At 44.6% G+C, this 19,237-nt stretch overlaps 1 protein-coding gene across 1 annotated transcript; it reads left to right on the top strand.

Annotated features, from left to right (window-relative positions):
* Positions 1–1,023: 1,023 nt before the first annotated feature.
* LOC122672225 lies at positions 1,024–1,772 on the top strand. Its single transcript, XM_043869720.1, has 2 exons — positions 1,024–1,549; positions 1,633–1,772. Exons 1-2 carry the CDS (start codon positions 1,024–1,026, stop codon positions 1,770–1,772), a joined length of 666 nt encoding a protein of 221 aa, XP_043725655.1.
* The last annotated feature ends 17,465 nt before the right edge of the window (positions 1,773–19,237 follow it).

Below are 19,237 nucleotides of genomic sequence, written 5' to 3'. Positions count from 1 at the left end.
CCCTTGAATCTTTAGCCATCAGCGAGCAGCTGATAGAAGAAGCTAGAAAGTTTGATTTAGAACTCATGATTGAAGGGACAGCCATTCTACTAGTAGCAATGGATGTACAACCGTCAATCAGGGAGGAAACCATAAAGAAGCAACCCAGAGATCCCGAGCTAGCAAAGATTATTTAGGAAATCAAACAAGGAACTCTCGGGGATCCATACTACTCGATTGCCAGCGATGGAGAACTAAAGTTTAGAGGTAGACTGTGTGTACTAGTTGATTATGATGTGCAAGACCGAAGCCTTAGGAAAGCACACTGTTCACCCTATTCCATACATCTTGGCAGCACAAAAATGTACAAGGATCTGAAGAGATATTATTGGTGGATGGGGATGAAATAGACCGTGGCCTTGTAAGTATTTGAATGCCTCACCTGCCAGAAGATAAAGGCAGAGAGACACAGCCCTTATGGATTACTTCAGCCATTCCAATTCCAGAGTGGAAATGGGAAAGGGTCACTATGGATTTTGTGACCGGCCTACTAAATATAAGAAAAGGAATGAATGCAATATGGGTGATAGTTGATGGATTGATTAAAATAGCTTACTTCGTTCCCATCAAGGTGACTTACTCCATGGAAAATCTAGCTCAGCTGTACATTGACAATGTAGTATGCTTTCACGGCATGCCTGTGAGCAATGTATCTGATAGAGATCCTCGATTCACATAAAGATTTTGGACAAGTCTATAATAGACCCTAGAGACTCAACTAAACCTTAGCACAACTTTCCACCCCCAAATAGATGGGCAATCCGAAAGAACAATACAGTCTTTGGAGGACATGCCCAGAGCCTATGTATTGGGGATGAAGGACAGTTGGGACGCTCATATCCCCATAGTAGAGTTTGCCTATAATAACAGTTACCACTCCATAATTGGCATGGCACCGTACGAAGCTCTATACGGTAGAAGGTGCCACATGCCACTATACTGGGACGAAGTCAGAGAACGGAGGTATCTAGGTCCCGAAACAAAATGATACAGGCAACTTGTGAAAAGGTGGATGTGGTCAGGGAAAAGATCAAAATAGCTCAGTCCAAACAGAAGAGCTACGTCGACAACTGGAGGAAGGACATTGAGTTTAGAGTTGGCAAGAAGGTATTCCTCCAAGTTTCTCCAACGAAGGGTCTGTTGTGGTTTAACAAGAAAGGGAAATTGAGCTTGACATACATTGGACCCTATGAAATTCTAAAAAGAGTTGGACAAGTAGCGTATCGTTTGGCCCTACTGCCATCCCAAGAAGGCGCCCACAATGTATTCCACATGTCAATGTTAAAGAAATACATCAACAACCCAACACACGTACTTTCAGCAGAATCAGAGCGGCTTGACGCTGATATGACATATGAGGAGCAATCGAAGGAGATATCAGAAAGAAAGGAGCATAACCTCTACAACCCTATAGTTGCATTTGTTAAGGTTCGATGGGGAAATCACCCACCCGAGGAAGCATCTTGGGAGCGTGAAGAAGAAATGCATCCTCAACTCTTTAGACAACAAGGTACGCCAATTTCAAGGATGAAATTTCTATTAAAAGGGGAGACTGTTAAACCTGCCCCAATCTAACTGAAACATTGCTTATAGATCAGGAGCCTGATGTCACACACACTAGTACCTTGTGGTGTATTACTCCTATGGTTGATTTCAGTGAGATGCCCCCACTGAAGACATCCTACATACCAGCAAGATGCTCAATGCACCACCAGATGTACAACTCTAGGTAATCACTCCTTGTTATATTCCTGGGGGCCATGCCCATATTCATACATGTAGTAAATTAGTAAACATGTGGGGGAAGGTGCCCATGCAAATGCCCCAGCCTTTGTGAAGAATTAAATCAAAAACAATAAAACAAGAAACATGTGGGGGAAGGTGCCCATGCAAATGCCCCAGCCTTTGTGAAGAATTAAAGCAAAAACAATAAAACAAGATTCTCTGGGCGATTCATTGGGCTATTCCCAAACGCCCAGTGAAATATCCAGAGTTACTGAAACATATAACTTTCATTCCAAACTTATGGGAACCCAATTTCTTGCAATGCGGTTCCCCTCAATACATCCCAATGATGTGTAGGAACTATCCCCCAGCCATAAACCCATGTGGGACCCACCTACCTAGCCTTACACATAAAAAAGCTAGGAAATAATGAGTTTTTCTTATAACAGTCCCTAGTCAAACAAACCTTAGTAGGCTAAGGACTATAAATAGAAGACTCAGACATAAACAACTACTACTACTGTTCAAAACATTGGAGGAAAGGAAAGAAAGAAAGAAAGAAAAAGAGAAGGAAGAGAAGGAAGGAGAACAAGAAGGAATGAAAGGAAGAGGTGCTTGGGTTTGGTTCTTGGCTGGTCATTCTTGAAGGTATACCCCCCATCTAAATCGTTTCTAACCTTCACCATGTCCCTAAATTCTTTTCTTCATAAGAAATTGTAGAAATGAGCTATGATCCTATAATCCATCATGTTTCCTAGCCTAAATCTTCTAGAATTTGATGTTAGGATCATGATCTATCACATGCATGCCTTAAATCCTATGTATTACTCTTCATCTACACCAATACAAACTAGAAATGCTGAGACTTAATGTTCCAACCATGAATATGGCTTATTATGCCAAGCTATGCATTTAAACCATGATTTGAAGCTTAGACCCATGAATCTTTACGTACATATGGATTTGTCTACTCTATTGCATAGGATTAGCACTATAACGGGATAAATTAACTAATACTATACTAAATTATATGATTATGGGTGCTAGGGAGCAGATTATAGCTCTACAGAGAAGGAACAATGGATGTTGGAACCCAACCCATCACCCAAAATGATAAACTACAATTAGAATCATGCAATCCTATTATGAAGACTTAATCATATGTATTACTAACCTCTAGGAACCATCCCAAGTTGAATTGGGATGGATTCTGCAAAGAAATCTTGGTTGATACTCAAAAATCTTATGTTAGACAAGCACTGGGCATTTCACTCTGGGCATTTCCCAAAGGCCCAATAAAAGGCCCAATGGTAGTTTTGTGACCAAACCTAATCCAAACCTTAAGAGACTTAACAAAAGTCCCCAAAATGGTATTTAGAACATGAAACCCATTATAAACCCCTACCTCATGCAACCTTGCTGATGTCATTACCCTGGGAGCACCAATGGCCATAATCCAAGGAAGGACCATGGGACCAAAACATGAGCCAACCATGGGGAAAACCGTTGCCATCACTCACCAAGGCTGCTGTGGTGTAAAACAAAGGAATCCCAGGAAGATCCCCCGCTGTTACTATGTTTTACTCTCTAGGCGTTTCACAAAGGCCTAGTGGAAGGCCTAGAGATGCTGGCTGTACTGTTTTGAACTTGGACTTGATTCCAACCTAACCCCAATGTAACACTAGGACTCTAAACCACTTTAAATAGTATTTAACATATTCTAATGGTCCCATTAACATAGGTTATAGCCCTAGGTACGAAGAGTTGTATCAAAGTCCAACAGGGACCTAGCAAACAGAGGAACAAACAGGAATTAGTCAAGGTGAGTGGAATTACACCATACATGTAGGGGTAACATAACTGTTGGGTTATGATAACAAGATCAATTTACTTTACTGTCTTTATATACTCTTTTTCTTATGGGATTGATATTGAGAACTGTTGATGGAATTGCTTACATATGATTACTAATCTAGATGTCATAGCCAGCTTAAAAATGAGGCTTATGGTGGCCCATAGAATGGGATGCAGGGCACTACCCGACTTGTACTATGTCATATAGAATGCATATGGTTAGGGTAGCATCAACTATGCTACAAACCCTTTCCAATAGGGGTTAAGGTGTTGGATGTCTTTGAGAGAATTAATACCAAAGGTATTTTTTGGTTGGGTACCCGTCTTCAAAGAAAGACGGTATCATAAGCTAATCTTAGAGGGCTGGTCGGGCTGTCCATAGAGAGAATCCTGGAGCCGACTAGTCTTCTCTAACAACTCAATGGGTGTATCGTGGGAAGGGGTTAAAAGCCCACACCAGGGATACATGTATTGGGGATTGTAATAGTACCTCTACCTACCTTAGTTTTGTTGTTAGGTGGCTTAATAATATCAATGAATCTCATGCATATAGACTCATAGTTGTGCTTGCATGTGCATGCATGGTTTATATTTCATTGACAGGCTCGGTGGAGCTCACACTCGTGCATATTTTCTTTTAGATGATATTGCAGGTTGGGAGACTCATTTTGAGGTGGAGGATGATGGTGATTATGACCATTTGGGTATGGATCCCGAGGGAGGTTATCCCTCTTGTGTAGGTACTCAGGGTGACCCTTGAGGATGGACCTTGAGGGATGGGCAGCATACTATTCTAATCTTATGGATTCTTTTAGGTTGATAGGATCTACTAACTCCCTTCTTTTGTATAGCTTTCTTGGGCTTATGTTGGTTAGCCCTTTTGCAATGTTGTAAAGCTTGGTTAGAATTGAAGTGACTGTATTAACAAATGGTGGTATGAAAACTGGAACAATGCAATGTAAATATTTAAAGCTTTTATGATAATCTTTAGCTTCTGCAGCACTCTGTACTTTTTATCTATCCGTTATTTATGGGTGTGTGTTTGTGAGTTATATTAACTGCTTCTAGATCCTAGTGATTTGGCAGATGTTGTTATACAATCTGGGTCACTTGCCTAATCCTCCTAGGGGGTGGTTTGGGGTGTGACAAAGAAGCTCATGGATTAAGGGTGCAAATGCTATTTATCCTCGGTGTCTGATACGGAAGCCAAGGTAAAACCCTTGGAAGAGTTGAGGATTGTGAAGGAATTCCTGGATGTTTTCCCAGACGACTTGATAAAGTTGCCTCCCGATCGAGAGAGCAAGTTCATTACTGACTAATTACCTAGAGTGGCACTGGTATCCAAAGCACCATACCAGATGGCACCAACTGAGTTGAAGGAACTAAAGGTCCATCTCCAAGACTTGTTGAAGAAGGGATTCATTAGACCTAGTGTGTCCCCTTGGGTAGCACTAGTCCTCTTTGTCAAGAAGAAGGATGGTAGCATGAGGATGTGTATTGATTATCGGAAACTTAATAAGTTGACTCTAGAGAACAAGTATCTGCTACCAAGGATTGATGACCTGTTTGACCAGCTACAGGGAGCTAATGTCACGCCCCTATTCCAGACAAGGAATATAATATCATATAAAGGGTGACTAGGACGACGCGTGTCATCCTACTAAACCGCCCGGATCACTGACACAGTGTCCCAACGCACAGTCATATCCAATATTAACACAATATAACATTAGAATGCAGAAAAGAGGAATATTACATTCCAAGGATCAGTAGTATTGCGGAAGCGTATAAATCGAATAGTTACAAGATGTTCAAAACTAGATGATAAATACAGTAATTAGTTACATTTCCAATGACCATCTAATAACTATCAAAAATGGTATTACAGTAAGTATTTCACCATAGGCCTTAGCCTCAAAAGTAATCAAAAAGGGATCGAGTCCCGAATATCCTCACGGCCCGTAGGCACAATCATCGCAAGGACACCCGTCGCCATGTTCCTCAAACACGGCCTCCGGTTCCTCCTCACCGATCTCATCGTATCCCGAGGGCTGAACTCCAAGTCCCGCGAGATATCCGTCACCTGCACCATAATCTAAAAAGTGTGCGCACGAGGGGGTTAGCTCCACTGAGCCAGTGAGGGGATGGGGATGCACAAACACGCAATTCACATAGTCCAATGATGCATGCACATGTTAAGTCCATTTTTCCACCTAACAAACAAACTAAGTCAATGGCATATGCTACTGTGACAACTCGGGAGACACTGTGGGTCACTTAACTTATCGCCACAATGAAACCTCAATTGTCACGTGGGACCTACGCCGATCGAAGCCTCCAAGACCACTCAGTGGCAGACCCCTGATAACCAATACTACCATGACTGGCCTCTCCCACCTCCACAGAATCCGGTGTACTGATTACCCAACACCTAAACCCCTGTTGGTAAGGGTCGTAGCATAAGGGTGTGAAATCCTAGCCACAATATACTACATGCAAGTCCTATCGTCCCGAGAGGTAATCCGGGCGCATCAACTTTTCATCTGGTTTAGTGCCCGGTTACCAGCACGGCACGGCGCATACAGTTCAACATGACATTCAACAAATTTCTTCATAAATGTATATAGTGTTCGGGGTTCCGGCACCGGTACCCACCGGCACCGAGACCCATCAAGATACAACATTACCAATCAACATTATAACAAATAGATATAAAATTATGCAATATGCGCAAACATGCTTATTAATTATAATGAGTACATAATATATAGTGCAATAATAATAACAAGCCCAAACAACCAAACCCACTCACAACGTATACGCCAAGCACCACGATTATCAGTTGTCGCCTCGATCAAGCAATAAGCCACAAAAGTGAATATATTAACCTATACAAAGAGTGGAATAAGGTTACACGAGCGAAAGGAACGGATCCCCAAAAGGTCTCCCATAAACACTTAAGTATAAGGTTTCAGAGACGAAGTGGTTGCAGGAGTGGTTTCATGCCCAAATTCTGCAACCACATGTAAATCCTAGGAAACCGGGGGTTCGGGACAGTTTTAGTCAAGGTCGGATGCAGATGTGGTTTCAGAAAACTGAATCCGAGTGTAAATCCGAGCTTCACAGGGGCTCAGGACAATTTTTGTCAAGGTCGGATGCAGATGTGGTTTCAGAAAACTGAATCCGAGTGTAAATCCGAGCTTCACAGGATCCTTCTCGGGAAGGTAATTTCAGGGTGGTTTCTTGCAGGTCTGAAACCACATGTAAACCCTCACACCTTCAGGTCCAAAATCCGAAGGATTCCCCTCCAAGGACCCCATTTCAAGTGGTTTTAAAGCACAAGGACTTCTAGAAAACTCCATCCTAAGCTCATTAGGGTCCAACCTTAAATCTCCCAAATGGCAATGAGAACCCTCACATTAGAGCTCATAATGGAGTGAACTAACTCCACCATAGCTTGGCTTTAAAGCTCCATCTACTCCCTAGGTTCCAAGAGAGATCTAGGTCAATCTCTCCCATTACCCAACCCCTTTTAAAATCCAAAATAGAAGAAGAAAGAAGATTCAGTAGCTTACCTTCCCCCAAGATGAGAGCTCCACGATTTATGGCCCAAGAGATGGGGTCTCCACCTTCCTCCAAGCCTCTCTCTCCTTCCTCTTTCTCTTCCTCTCCTCTTTCTCTCCTCTTTCTCTCCTCCACGATTTAGGGTAGAAGAGGGTGATGAAGGAGAAGTGATGTTCTCTCTCTCCCTCATGGACTCATTTATAATAAATGGGTATATGGGTACCTCTAGTCAAATGGGTCATGAGGCCTAATGGGTCAACCCATTAGTCCTATGTGGGTAAGTGGATGGAATAACCCATCATTGGGTCAATAGGTTAAATGGGCCTGCCCACAACCTCAATTAGGGAAAAGCCCATTCTTAGATGGGTTCATAAGAGATGGGTATAAGTCCCCAATGTACTTCCTAAAGGTACGCGGGACCCGAACTTAAATTATTCCCTTCTCTCATGAAATAGCTCGAGCGGTTCAAGCCCGGACCCGCACTTCGAGGTTACCAAGGGAAGAATAATTAATAAGTCTTGAGGCTAGAACTTACCTTTCCCCCTGCCATGGTTTATTACCCATGACCCCGAACAGCTTCGCCACGGCAATGCTAAGCTCATCACCGAACGAAATATCCAACTGAGGTGACCGGTCCAGGATGCTCTCTCCTGAACTCCTCGCTTCCCGGCTGGTACTTGGAGGGTAATCGACGAAGTCGCCACAACGAACTTTCCCCACTGGCGGTTGAGGAATCTTTCCTCCACAGGCAAACCCGTGCTGTGGTCAACGATTTTGTAGCTAGGTTTGGCCATCATGGAGAACAGGTCACCAGCATACATGGCAGCGGTATCTACACGTCACGAGAAGAAATGATATTTAATTATATCCCGGGGTACGGGTATAACATCCCCCCCCACCTTATAAGAAATTTCGTCCTCGAAATTTGACGTACCTTGTAGATAGGCAAGAAAAGGGTATTTCGCCCGCATCTCTACCTCTGCCTCCCAAGAAGCTTCCTCTTCCGGATGGTTGCACCATTTTATCTTCACATAATGAATGGGCCGGTTGCGAAGATGAACAACCTTGCTGTCCAAAATCTTTTCAGGCAGCTCTTTATAGGACATGTCGGCCGCAAGTTCTGGTGGTTCATGCGTCAATACATGGCTTGGATCATGGACATACTTCCTCAACATGGATACGTGGAAGACGTCGTGCACACCTTCTAAAGATGGAGGGAGTGCTAACCGATATGCCACCGGTCCAATCCGTGCAAGGATCTCAAAAGGTCCTATAAATCTCGGACTCAGCTTGCCCTTCTTGCTGAAACGCATCACCCCTTTGGAGGGTGATACCTTAAGGAACACTTTATCGCCAATAGTGAACTCAAGGTCTTTCCGCCTCAAGTCTGCATAACCCTTCTGCCTGGACTGAGCCGCCTTGATCCGCTCACGAATCAAGTCCACCTTCTCGCATGTTGCCTGAATCAACTCGGGTCCAAGAATACGCCGTTCACCTACTTCGTCCCAATATAACGGTGTCCGACACTTCTTCCCATACTGAGCCTCAAACGGTGCCATGCCTATAGTAGCCTGGTAACTGTTATTGTAAGCAAACTCAATAAGTGAGAGATGCTCGTCCCAGCTGCCTTGCATATCAATGGCACAAGCTCGGAGCATATCTTCCAATGTCTGAATAGTCCTCTCCGACTGTCCGTCGGTTTGAGGGTGGAAGGCTGTACTAAAACTCAACAGTGTACCCATTGCCTTCTGAAAACCCCCCCAGAACTTAGATGTAAATCTGGGATCCCGATCGGAGATGATGCTGACAGGAACTCCGTGTAGACGAACTACATTATCAATGTACAAGCGAGCCAGCTTGTCCATCGAATAGGTAATCTTCATGGGGATGAAGTGAGCCGTCTTTGTCAATCTGTCAACGACAACCCATATGGTATCGACACCTCTAGGCGTGCGGGGCAACCCGGTGACAAAATCCATGGTAACATGCTCCCACTTCCACTGGGAACAGTAATGACCGTAAGAGGCCATGAGGTCGCCGTCGTCCGCCTTCACCGCCGACAAGTAAGACATTTTGCCACATACTCAGCCACATCCCTCTTCATTCCACTCCACCAGTAATATTCCTTCAGATCTCTATACATCTTCGTACTACCTGGATGAATAGAATAGGGAGAGTCATGGGCCTCAGCTAACACTTCCTTCCTCAACTGAGGGTTACTAGGAACACATAGCCGTTGTCTGAACATGAGAACACCACTCTCTGTTAAAGTAAAATCCAGTTCCCGCTACGTGTCCCCCTTGATAGCCTCAATAACCTTTTGAATCTCCTCATCAGAAGCCTGGGCTGATTGAATTCGCCCTACCAGTGTGGATTGTACTGATAAAGCTGATAGAGATAAGGTAACACCTTCAACCAGTAATTCCAAGTCCATCCTTCTAGCTTCCTCGATGAGTTTCTCACTGGCTGCTAGTGATGCCAGTGACAAGGACTGAGATTTCCGGCTCAGCGCATCCGCTACTACATTTGCCTTGCCTGGGTGGTAATGGATAGTACAATCATAATCTTTCAACAACTCCAACCACCATCGCTGCCTCATATTGAGCTCCTTTTATGTAAAGAAGTATTTGAGGCTCTTGTGATCACTGTATATTTCGCTCTTCTCACCATATAAATAATGTCTCCGATCTTCGGAGCGAAAACCACAATGCAAGCTCCAAATCATGGGTCGGGTAGTTCTTCTCATAGTCCTTCAATTGCCGAGAAGCATAGGCCACTACCTTCCCATCTTGCATTAGAACACAACCCAAGCCCATTTTAGATGCATCATCAGTAGACTACCATCCCCCAGACCATTAGGAATGGTAAGTACTGGAGCGGAAACCAGCCTCTGCTGAGCTCTTGGAAGCTCTTTTCACAACTATCGACCACTCGAACTTCACTCCCTTTCGGTCGCCGTGTCATAGGAGCGGAGAGCCTTGAGAAGTTCTCAATAAATCTCCTGTAATAGCCAGCTAGTCCCAGGAAACTACGAATGTCTGCCACATTCTTGGGTATCGCCCAGTCAACTACTGACTTCACCTTGCCAGGGTCAACCTCTATACCCTTACCAGAAACAAGGTGTCCCAGAAATGCCACCTGTTGTAGCCAAAACTCACACTTACTGAATTTGGCGTACAACTGCTTCTCCCTTAGGCGTTGCAATACTAGGCGAAGATGGTCTGCGTGCTCCTCCTCGCTCTTGGAATAGACCAAGATGTCATCAATGAAGACAATGACATACTTGTCTAGAACATCGTGGAACACCCGGTTCATCAACTCCATAAAAGCGGCCGGGGCATTGGTCAGCCCGAAGGACATGACCAAGAACTCATAATGACCATAGCGAGATCTGAATGTCTTCTTTGCCGATATCACTATTTCTGATCTTCAATCGATGGTACCCGACCGGAGATCAATTTTCGAGAACACCTTCGCACCCTATAGTTGATCGAATAGGTCATCGATCCTAGGCAAAGGATACCGGTTCTTGATTGTCAATTTGTTGAGCTCACGGTAGTCAATGCACAGACGCATACTACCATCCTTCTTTTTCACAAACAACACAGGTGCTCCCCAAGGAGATACACTGGGTCTAATGAAACCCTTCTTCAACAGGTCATTCAACTGCTCTTGTAGCTCCTTTAGCTCAGTTGGGGCCATCCTGTAAGGTGCCTTGGATACTGGGGCTGCACCAGGAATGAGATCTATCATGAACTCTGTCTCGTGATCTGGTGGCAACCGCGTTAGATCCTCAGGAAAGACATCTGGAAAGTCTTTCACCACACACAACTCTTCCAAAGGCCTGCCTTTGGCTTCAGTGTCTATCACAGATGCTAGATAACACTGACATCCCTCTGCCAACAACTTCTGTACTTGGAGGGCAGAGATGATAACCTTCTTGGGTCTCTCCCGCCTAGTACCCATAAACACAAACTCTTCACCTTCAACTGGTTTGAATAGAACCTTCCTCTCTGAACAGATTAGACTGGCTTTGTGAGTTGATAGCCAATCCATTCCCAAAATCACATCAAAGTCTTTCATATCCAGCAGTACTAAGCTTGCTTCGAGTCCGTGACCACCCACACATACCGGGCAAGGATCATAAACCGAGTTAAGTTCAACCTTGCTACCCGTTGGTGTACTGACTATCAGTTTCTGGGCCATTAGCTTTGGTTCAATGGACATCTTCTTAGCAAAACTAGGGGACACAAAAGAGTGTGATGCCCCCGAATCAAATAAAGCATAAGCAGGCTGAGAGCAAACAAGAACGACACCTGACAAGCAACAGGCAACCAATCATAGAAACAAAAGCTATAATATGCACATCTTAAGAGTAGAGTGCATTACCTGTAATAACACTGGGATCGGCCTGGGCCTCTTCATTTGTCACAGAATACACCCGACCTTGAGATCTATGGGCCGGAGCAGGAAGAAGAGAACGCACAACTGCCTTGGCTTGGGGTGCCTTTTGTGTAGCTGCACCTGGAGGACCTATCATCCGAGGATGAGGACAGTCTCGAACCATATGCCCGGACTCCTTGCAATTGTAACATATAAGAGTCTGGGAACCATAGTGAGGAGTTGAGGTAGGCCTCGGGCGCTTGCACCGCATCCGACCTCCGGATCGACCGGAAAAGCAGAGTGTAGGATCCTCTCTTTTGGAATTTTGTGGATCCCCTAGGTTCGTGAGAGGTCATGGGTCTTTTACCAGCCTGAATGGCCCTGTAATTCTCTCTCTGCTGGTCCTCAATCACCTTAGCGGCCTGGACCATCTCAGCATAGGTAGGGTACTTGTGTAGCACCACAGAAGTACTAATGCTAGGTCTAAGCCCCTTCTCAAACTTCCTAGCCTTCACATTCTCGGCCTTCATGTGTACCGGGGTGAAGTAAAACAGCTCCTCAAAAGCTTATTGGTACTCAAGGACCGATTTGGATCCTTGAAAGAAGCTCATAAACTCGACTCCTTCCTATCACGGAAGTTTTGAGGGAAGAAATTTTTGAAGAAGACTTCCTTGAATTGAGCCCAAGTTGCCTCTGGGTGAGTTGCCCAAAAATGGTCTTTAGAGGAGAGCCACCACGCATCGAAATCACCCCGAGCTGGTAGGTAGCACACCGGATCTTGTCCGTGTCATTGCACTGTATCACTTCAAAGATCCTCTCAAGATCCCTTATAAATGTTGCCGGGAAAAAGGAATCATGGGCCATCTTGTAGAAGGTTGGAGGACGATGTTTCTGAAATCTCTCCGATAACCTAGCAGCATCCACCCAAGCCGGAGTCACCGCTTGGACCGAAGGAGCCACAGAAGTGGAAGGTAGAATAGGTGCTGGCACCTCTTGTGTCAAAGGAATTCCCAGTGGCTTGAGCCAGAGGAACACTAGGTACGGCAGAACCCACAGGGGCAGGTGGGGGAGGATTGACTTGCACAGGAGGAGGCACTGGCTGCCTTTCCCTAACAAAGGCTTGGAACATAGCCGTCATGTTTTGCATAAATTGGCGCTGCTCTTGTTGCGCCTCCCTATGCTCTCGTTCCATGGATTGCAACCTATTGCTCAACAACGCGCGACATCCGCATTATTACTAATTGACGGTGCTACCGGTAGAACCGTATTCAAGCCTCACCGGCCTCTTCCCTAGCAGGAGAACGGTTGGCATTTGACCGCGTATTAACCATGGTTCACACCGGTTACAATCAACACCCACATTATAGGCACAATAGCAATATTAAGCAAACCAATCAAAAATCGATTTGCAAAGGTAAACATAGGTTACACGAGGGGTAAGGGAAGCAATAATGAGGGTAATAAGCATTAGAAACAAGTTGGTTAAGCAAAACAGGTCAAAAACCCTTTCCGGCCGGTCGATTTACATGCGGTTTCACTAGGCTGCATCCGAGTGTAAATCCGACATTCACAGGACCAAAGTCTGGTCTCGGGAAACCGCGGATTCAGAGTCGGTTTCAAAATTGTGCATCCGAGTGTAAAACCGCATGGTCCAAAACAGAATTTCTAACTCGAAACTCCACTTCCAAAACCCAAATTCCTATTTCTAAACACCCCCTACGCTCTGGAGAACCCAAAACCGCACTCGTTCCTTGCTCCCTTACCCTTCTAGGTGGATTTTTGGCACTCAATCCCATTCATCAACAGATCCGATCGAGTTCAGGTATGCCCTCTTCCCTCTCTATCGATCTATCTCTTTCTCCTTTCGACTTCTCTTATGGAGAAACCCCAAAATTGATTTCGGGTTTACAAGATTTGGGTTTTTTTTGTTTTCTCCTAGCTAAATAGATGGATTATTGTCCATTCTCCATTCGTTTCCCATCATATGCAACCTAGTTGAGGTATTTCCCCCAATTTTGCACCTTCACCATGGGTTTGGGTTGGATTTTGGAGAAATCCCAAAACCCTAACCGAAATTCTATTTCCTTTTTGCCCAAATCAGGTTCGGTTTTGCTAGGTAGGCTTGGTGTATATAATTTGGGGTTGTCTCAAGCCATTACTTATTTATTTCTTGCAAATTGGAACTTCAAGAATCACATCTGAAATTTTCTTTTAGAGATTCAAGCATTATTTACTATAAATTAGCTCCATATATTGCTTGAACTAGGTATTTAGTATAAACTTCATGTTCTAGGTATACTATGGCCATGTATGTATATTGTTTACTATGTTATTCAACTTCCAACCAAATTCTGAAAATTTCCTCTTTGGATTTCTTAGTATATTATCTATCAATTCAGTCCAACTTTGTTTGAACTAATTGCTTGTATGATATAATGCTCTCCAAGCATAATGTGGCCATGTACATTTATTCTCTATGATTGCATCTACATAGTGGCCATGCATTCCCCTTTTTCCTAACTCCTTAGACCATTCACAACCAAATTTTTCTAGTAAATTTCCTGCTGTAATTTGGTTAATCTGTTGTAGGAATCGAGGTCTAGGTTCTAATTCCTTATCTCCTTTCACTGTATATCTGCTTAGACCTTAATATCCAAGCATGGACTTAATATGTTTCTGTATTCTTGGCCTTCCTTGGTTGCAGGTTAGAGAATCTAAATGGCTCCTAGAACAAGGCGTGCATGGGCCGAACAAGCTGCCCCAGCTGCTTTGGATGCACTATGGTTCCAAGACCTAGAGAAACAGGAGATGTACCAAGACCACTTTCGCTTTAAGAGTATCTTGGAGGGAAGAGATGTAGTACTGGAAGACCTCAAGGCCTACAAAGTAGGGCCGAGATTTGAAGCACTGGGGTGGTCCAACCTCCTCAACCTTCCAGAGCCATTCTATCCCAAGCTCATTCGTCACTTCTACGCCAACCTGCACACCGAGAACCTAGGCACGCGAGATTACCGGATCCTCTCTTATGTCAAGGAGTCACCATATCCTTCACAGGGCACAGGTGCATCCTCAATGTAGCTATCCTGGGAGAGAAGACCTCTGCGCACCATGGAAGAATCCCTACTCCTTTCTCGGGAGAGAGGCATACAGGAATTATACAGGAGCTTACACGTGGGGCATTCGAGAAAAAAGTGCCTGAGACTTCTTTTGCTAATTCTCCCAGGATATTGAGCCGGATTGTGCAGCACAACATCGTGCCTATAGCAGGTCACCGCACCATGCCTTCCATCTTCGTAGGCTATGTGGCCTATCACCTCTACAAAGGCATTCCCATCTGCCTGCCCTACATTATCATGCGGACCATGGATCATGCGGGGCGAAATCCCAGGAGGAACTTAGATTTACCCTATGGGAGGTTGCTCACTACTATTTTCCAGCATTTTGGAGTTGACTTGAGTGAGGAGGATCAAGACTTAACCGAAGATCCACCTCTAGATCGTAACGCAGTGGCGAGGATGCGAATTGCGATGGATGCATATAGTGATGGGGAGCCATTGGTCCCAGCAGAGGGTCACGGGCCTGAGCCTCAGGTACAGGAGCCTCCTCCTCAGCCGGCTGTGCATGCGGCCTCTTCATCCGGCACTGCTCCTAGTGGGTCAGACATCGATAGGATTCTTGCAGCTTTGAGCCAGATGAGCACCAGCATGGCTCAGGGGTTTGAAGGGGTGAACACTAGGCTCGATGCATCAGACAGACGCATGGAGAGCTTCGAGCAGCAGATGGAGGACCTGCACTCCTACCTCCATGATGAGGGCACAGAGGATGAGCCCAGTAGTGATGATGAGATGGAGCAGTAGACCTCCTATCCATTCCCACCATGCTCTCTATGGACTCCTAGCTATTTGTCTTACCATGCAGCACTTTTTTTCTTTTTTTTCTTTTTCTTGGTTGTAAGAATTTGAAGTCTACAGTTCAGCTGAATTTTGTTGTAATCACTCATTTGACTTATGGAAAATGTATTCACAGCTGGAATTAAGGAATATATGTTGTCTATTATTTGCTATTGTCTTCGGCTTTCTCCCTAACATTCGCACACATTCCAATTATGCATTGTTAGAAGCTTTTACTTTAGCAACCTATTGTGTAGAGTAAATCACAATTCCGCTAGACTGTGGCTGGTGCAGAGCATCTCGCTCTGATACCACGCTGTCACGCCCCTATTCCAGACAAGGAATATAATATCATATAAAGGGTGACTAGGACGACGCGTGTCATCCTACTAAACCGCCCGGATCACTGACACAGTGTCCCAACGCACAGTCATATCCAATATTAACACAATATAACATTAGAATGCAGAAAAGAGGAATATTACATTCCAAGGATCAGTAGTATTGCGGAAGCGTATAAATCGAATAGTTACAAGATGTTCAAAACTAGATGATAAATACAGTAATTAGTTACATTTCCAATGACCATCTAATAACTATCAAAAATGGTATTACAGTAAGTATTTCACCATAGGCCTTAGCCTCAAAAGTAATCAAAAAGGGATCGAGTCCCGAATATCCTCACGGCCCGTAGGCACAATCATCGCAAGGACACCCGTCGCCATGTTCCTCAAACACGGCCTCCGGTTCCTCCTCACCGATCTCATCGTATCCCGAGGGCTGAACTCCAAGTCCCGCGAGATATCCGTCACCTGCACCATAATCTAAAAAGTGTGCGCATGAGGGGGTTAGCTCCACTGAGCCAGTGAGGGGATGGGGATGCACAAACACGCAATTCACATAGTCCAATGATGCATGCACATGTTAAGTCCATTTTTCCACCTAACAAACAAACTAAGTCAATGGCATATGCTACTGTGACAACTCGGGAGACACTGTGGGTCACTTAACTTATCGCCACAATGAAACCTCAATTGTCACGTGGGACCTACGCCGATCGAAGCCTCCAAGACCACTCAGTGGCAGACCCCTGATAACCAATACTACCATGACTGGCCTCTCCCACCTCCACAAAATCCGGTGTACTGATTACCCAACACCTAAACCCCTGTTGGTAAGGGTCGTAGCATAAGGGTGTGAAATCCTAGCCACAATATACTACATGCAAGTCCTATCGTCCCGAGAGGTAATCCGGCGCATCAACTTTTCATCCGGTTTAGTGCCCGGTTACCAAGACGGCACGGCGCATACAGTTCAACATGACATTCAACAAATTTCTTCATAAATGTATATAGTGTTCGGGGTTCGCACGTACCCACCGCACCGAGACCCATCAAGATACAACATTACCAATCAACATTATAACAAATAGATATAAAATTATGCAATATGCGCAAACATGCTTATTAATTATAATGAGTACATAATATATAGTGCAATAATAATAACAAGCCCAAACAACCAAACCCACTCACAACGTATACGCCAAGCACCACGATTATCAGTTGTCGCCTCGATCAAGCAATAAGCCACAAAAGTGAATATATTAACCTATACAAAGAGTGGAATAAGGTTACACGAGCGAAAGGAACGGATCCCCAAAAGGTCTCCCATAAACACTTAAGTATAAGGTTTCGAGACGAAGTGGTTGCGGGAGTGGTTTCATGCCCAAATTCCGCAACCACATGTAAATCCTAGGAAACCGGGGTTCGGGACAGCTTTTAGTCAAGGTCGGATGCGAGATGTGGTTTCGTAAAACTGAATCCGAGTGTAAATCCGAGCTTCACGGGGCTCGGACAATTTTTGTCAAGGTCGGATGCGATGTGGTTTCGTAAAATGAATCCGAGTGTAAATCCGAGCTTCACAGGATCCTTCTCGGGAAGGTAATTTCAGGGTGGTTTCTTGCAGGTCTGAAACCACATGTAAACCCTCACACCTTCAGGTCCAAAATCCGAAGGATTCCCCTCCAAGGACCCCATTTCAAGTGGTTTTAAAGCACAAGGACTTCTAGAAAACTCCATCCTAAGCTCATTAGGGTCCAACCTTAAATCTCCCAAATGGCAATGAGAACCCTCACATTAGAGCTCATAATGGAGTGAACTAACTCCACCATAGCTTGGCTTTAAAGCTCCATCTACTCCCTAGGTTCCAAGAGAGATCTAGGTCAATCTCTCCCATTACCCAACCCCTTTTAAAATCCAAAATAGAAGAAGAAAGAAGATTCAATAGCTTACCTTCCCCAAGATGAGAGCTCCACGATTTATGGCCCAAGAGATGGGGTCTCCACCTTCCTCCAAGCCTCTCTCTCCTTCCTCTTTCTCTTCCTCTCCTCTTTCTCTCCTCTTTCTCTCCTCCACGATTTAGGGTAGAAGAGGGTGATGAAGGAGAAGTGATGTTCTCTCTCTCCCTCATGGACTCATTTATAATAAATGGGTATATGGGTACCTCTAGTCAAATGGGTCATGAGGCCTAATGGGTCAACCCATTAGTCCTATGTGGGTAAGTGGATGGAATAACCCATCATTGGGTCAATAGGTTAAATGGGCCTGCCCACAACCTCAATTAGGGAAAAGCCCATTCTTAGATGGGTTCATAAGAGATGGGTATAAGTCCCCAATGTACTTCCTAAAGGTATGCGGGACCCGAACTTAAATTATTCCCTTCTCTCATGAAATAGCTCGAGCGGTTCAAGCCCGGACCCGCACTTCGAGGTTACCAAGGGAAGAATAATTAATAAGTCTTGAGGCTAGAACTTACCTTTCCCCCTGTCATGGTTTATTACCCATGACCCCGAACAGCTTCGCCACGGCAATGCTAAGCTCATCACCGAACGAAATATCCAACTGAGGTGACGGTCCAGGATGCTCTCTCCTGAACTCCTCGCTTCCCGGGCTGGTACTTGGAGGGTAATCGACGAAGTCGCCGTGAACGAACTTTCCCCACTGGCGGTTGAGGAATCTTTCCTCCACAGACAAACCCGTGCTGTGGTCAACGATTTTGTAGCTAGGTTTGACCATCATGGAGAACAGGTCACCAGCATACATGGCAGCGGTATCTACACGTCACAAGAAGAAATGATATTTAATTATATCCCGGGGTACGGGTATAACAGCTAAGGTGTTCTCCACGATTAACTTGAGATCAGGATACCACCAGTTGAAGATAAAGGAGGGGGATATGAGCAAGACCATGTTCATATCACGCTATGGTTATTATGAGTTTCTAGTGATGTCTTTCGGGTTAACTAATGCTCCAGCAACATTTATGGAGTTGATGAACCGAGTCTTCCAAGATATCCTAGACAAGTTTGTGAGAGTATTCATTGATCCTAATTTACTCCAAATCAGAGGCAGAGAATGCAGTGCATCTCTAGATGACACTACAAAGGTTGAGTGAGAAGAAACTGTATGCAAAGTTTAGTAAATGTGAGTTTTGGCTCGTACAGGTTGCCTTCTTGGGTCATGTAGTTTTAGCTGAAGGAATCAAAGTTCACCTAGGGAAGGTGAAGGCTGTAATAGAATGAGAAGCTCTAAAGAATGCAGGGAAAATCCATAGCTTTTTGGGATTGGCCGGTTACTATCAGCGTTTCAAAGAAAACTTCTCACAAATATCAGCTCCCATGACCATGCTGACTCGAAAGGGAGTACAGTTTGTTTGGTCTGAAGAATGTGAGAAGAGTTTCCAAGAGTTGAAACAGAAACTGAGCACAACACCAGTTCTGA

This window comes from Telopea speciosissima, chromosome 8, assembly GCF_018873765.1.
Source record: "Telopea speciosissima isolate NSW1024214 ecotype Mountain lineage chromosome 8, Tspe_v1, whole genome shotgun sequence".
NCBI classification, from domain to species: domain Eukaryota; kingdom Viridiplantae; phylum Streptophyta; class Magnoliopsida; order Proteales; family Proteaceae; genus Telopea; species Telopea speciosissima.
Note: the sequence above shows the minus strand (reverse complement) of the source record. Positions and strands in the feature narration are given on the sequence as shown.

Bases quoted from the DNA above. Each gene is read 5' to 3' on its own strand.
- LOC122672225 (XM_043869720.1), top strand. From the start codon at position 1,024: ATGATACAGGCAACTTGTGAAAAGGTGGATGTGGTCAGGGAAAAGATC. The intron at 1,550-1,632 runs GTACGCCAATTT...CATTGCTTATAG, and splicing joins TCAACTCTTTAGACAACAAG to ATCAGGAGCCTGATGTCACA.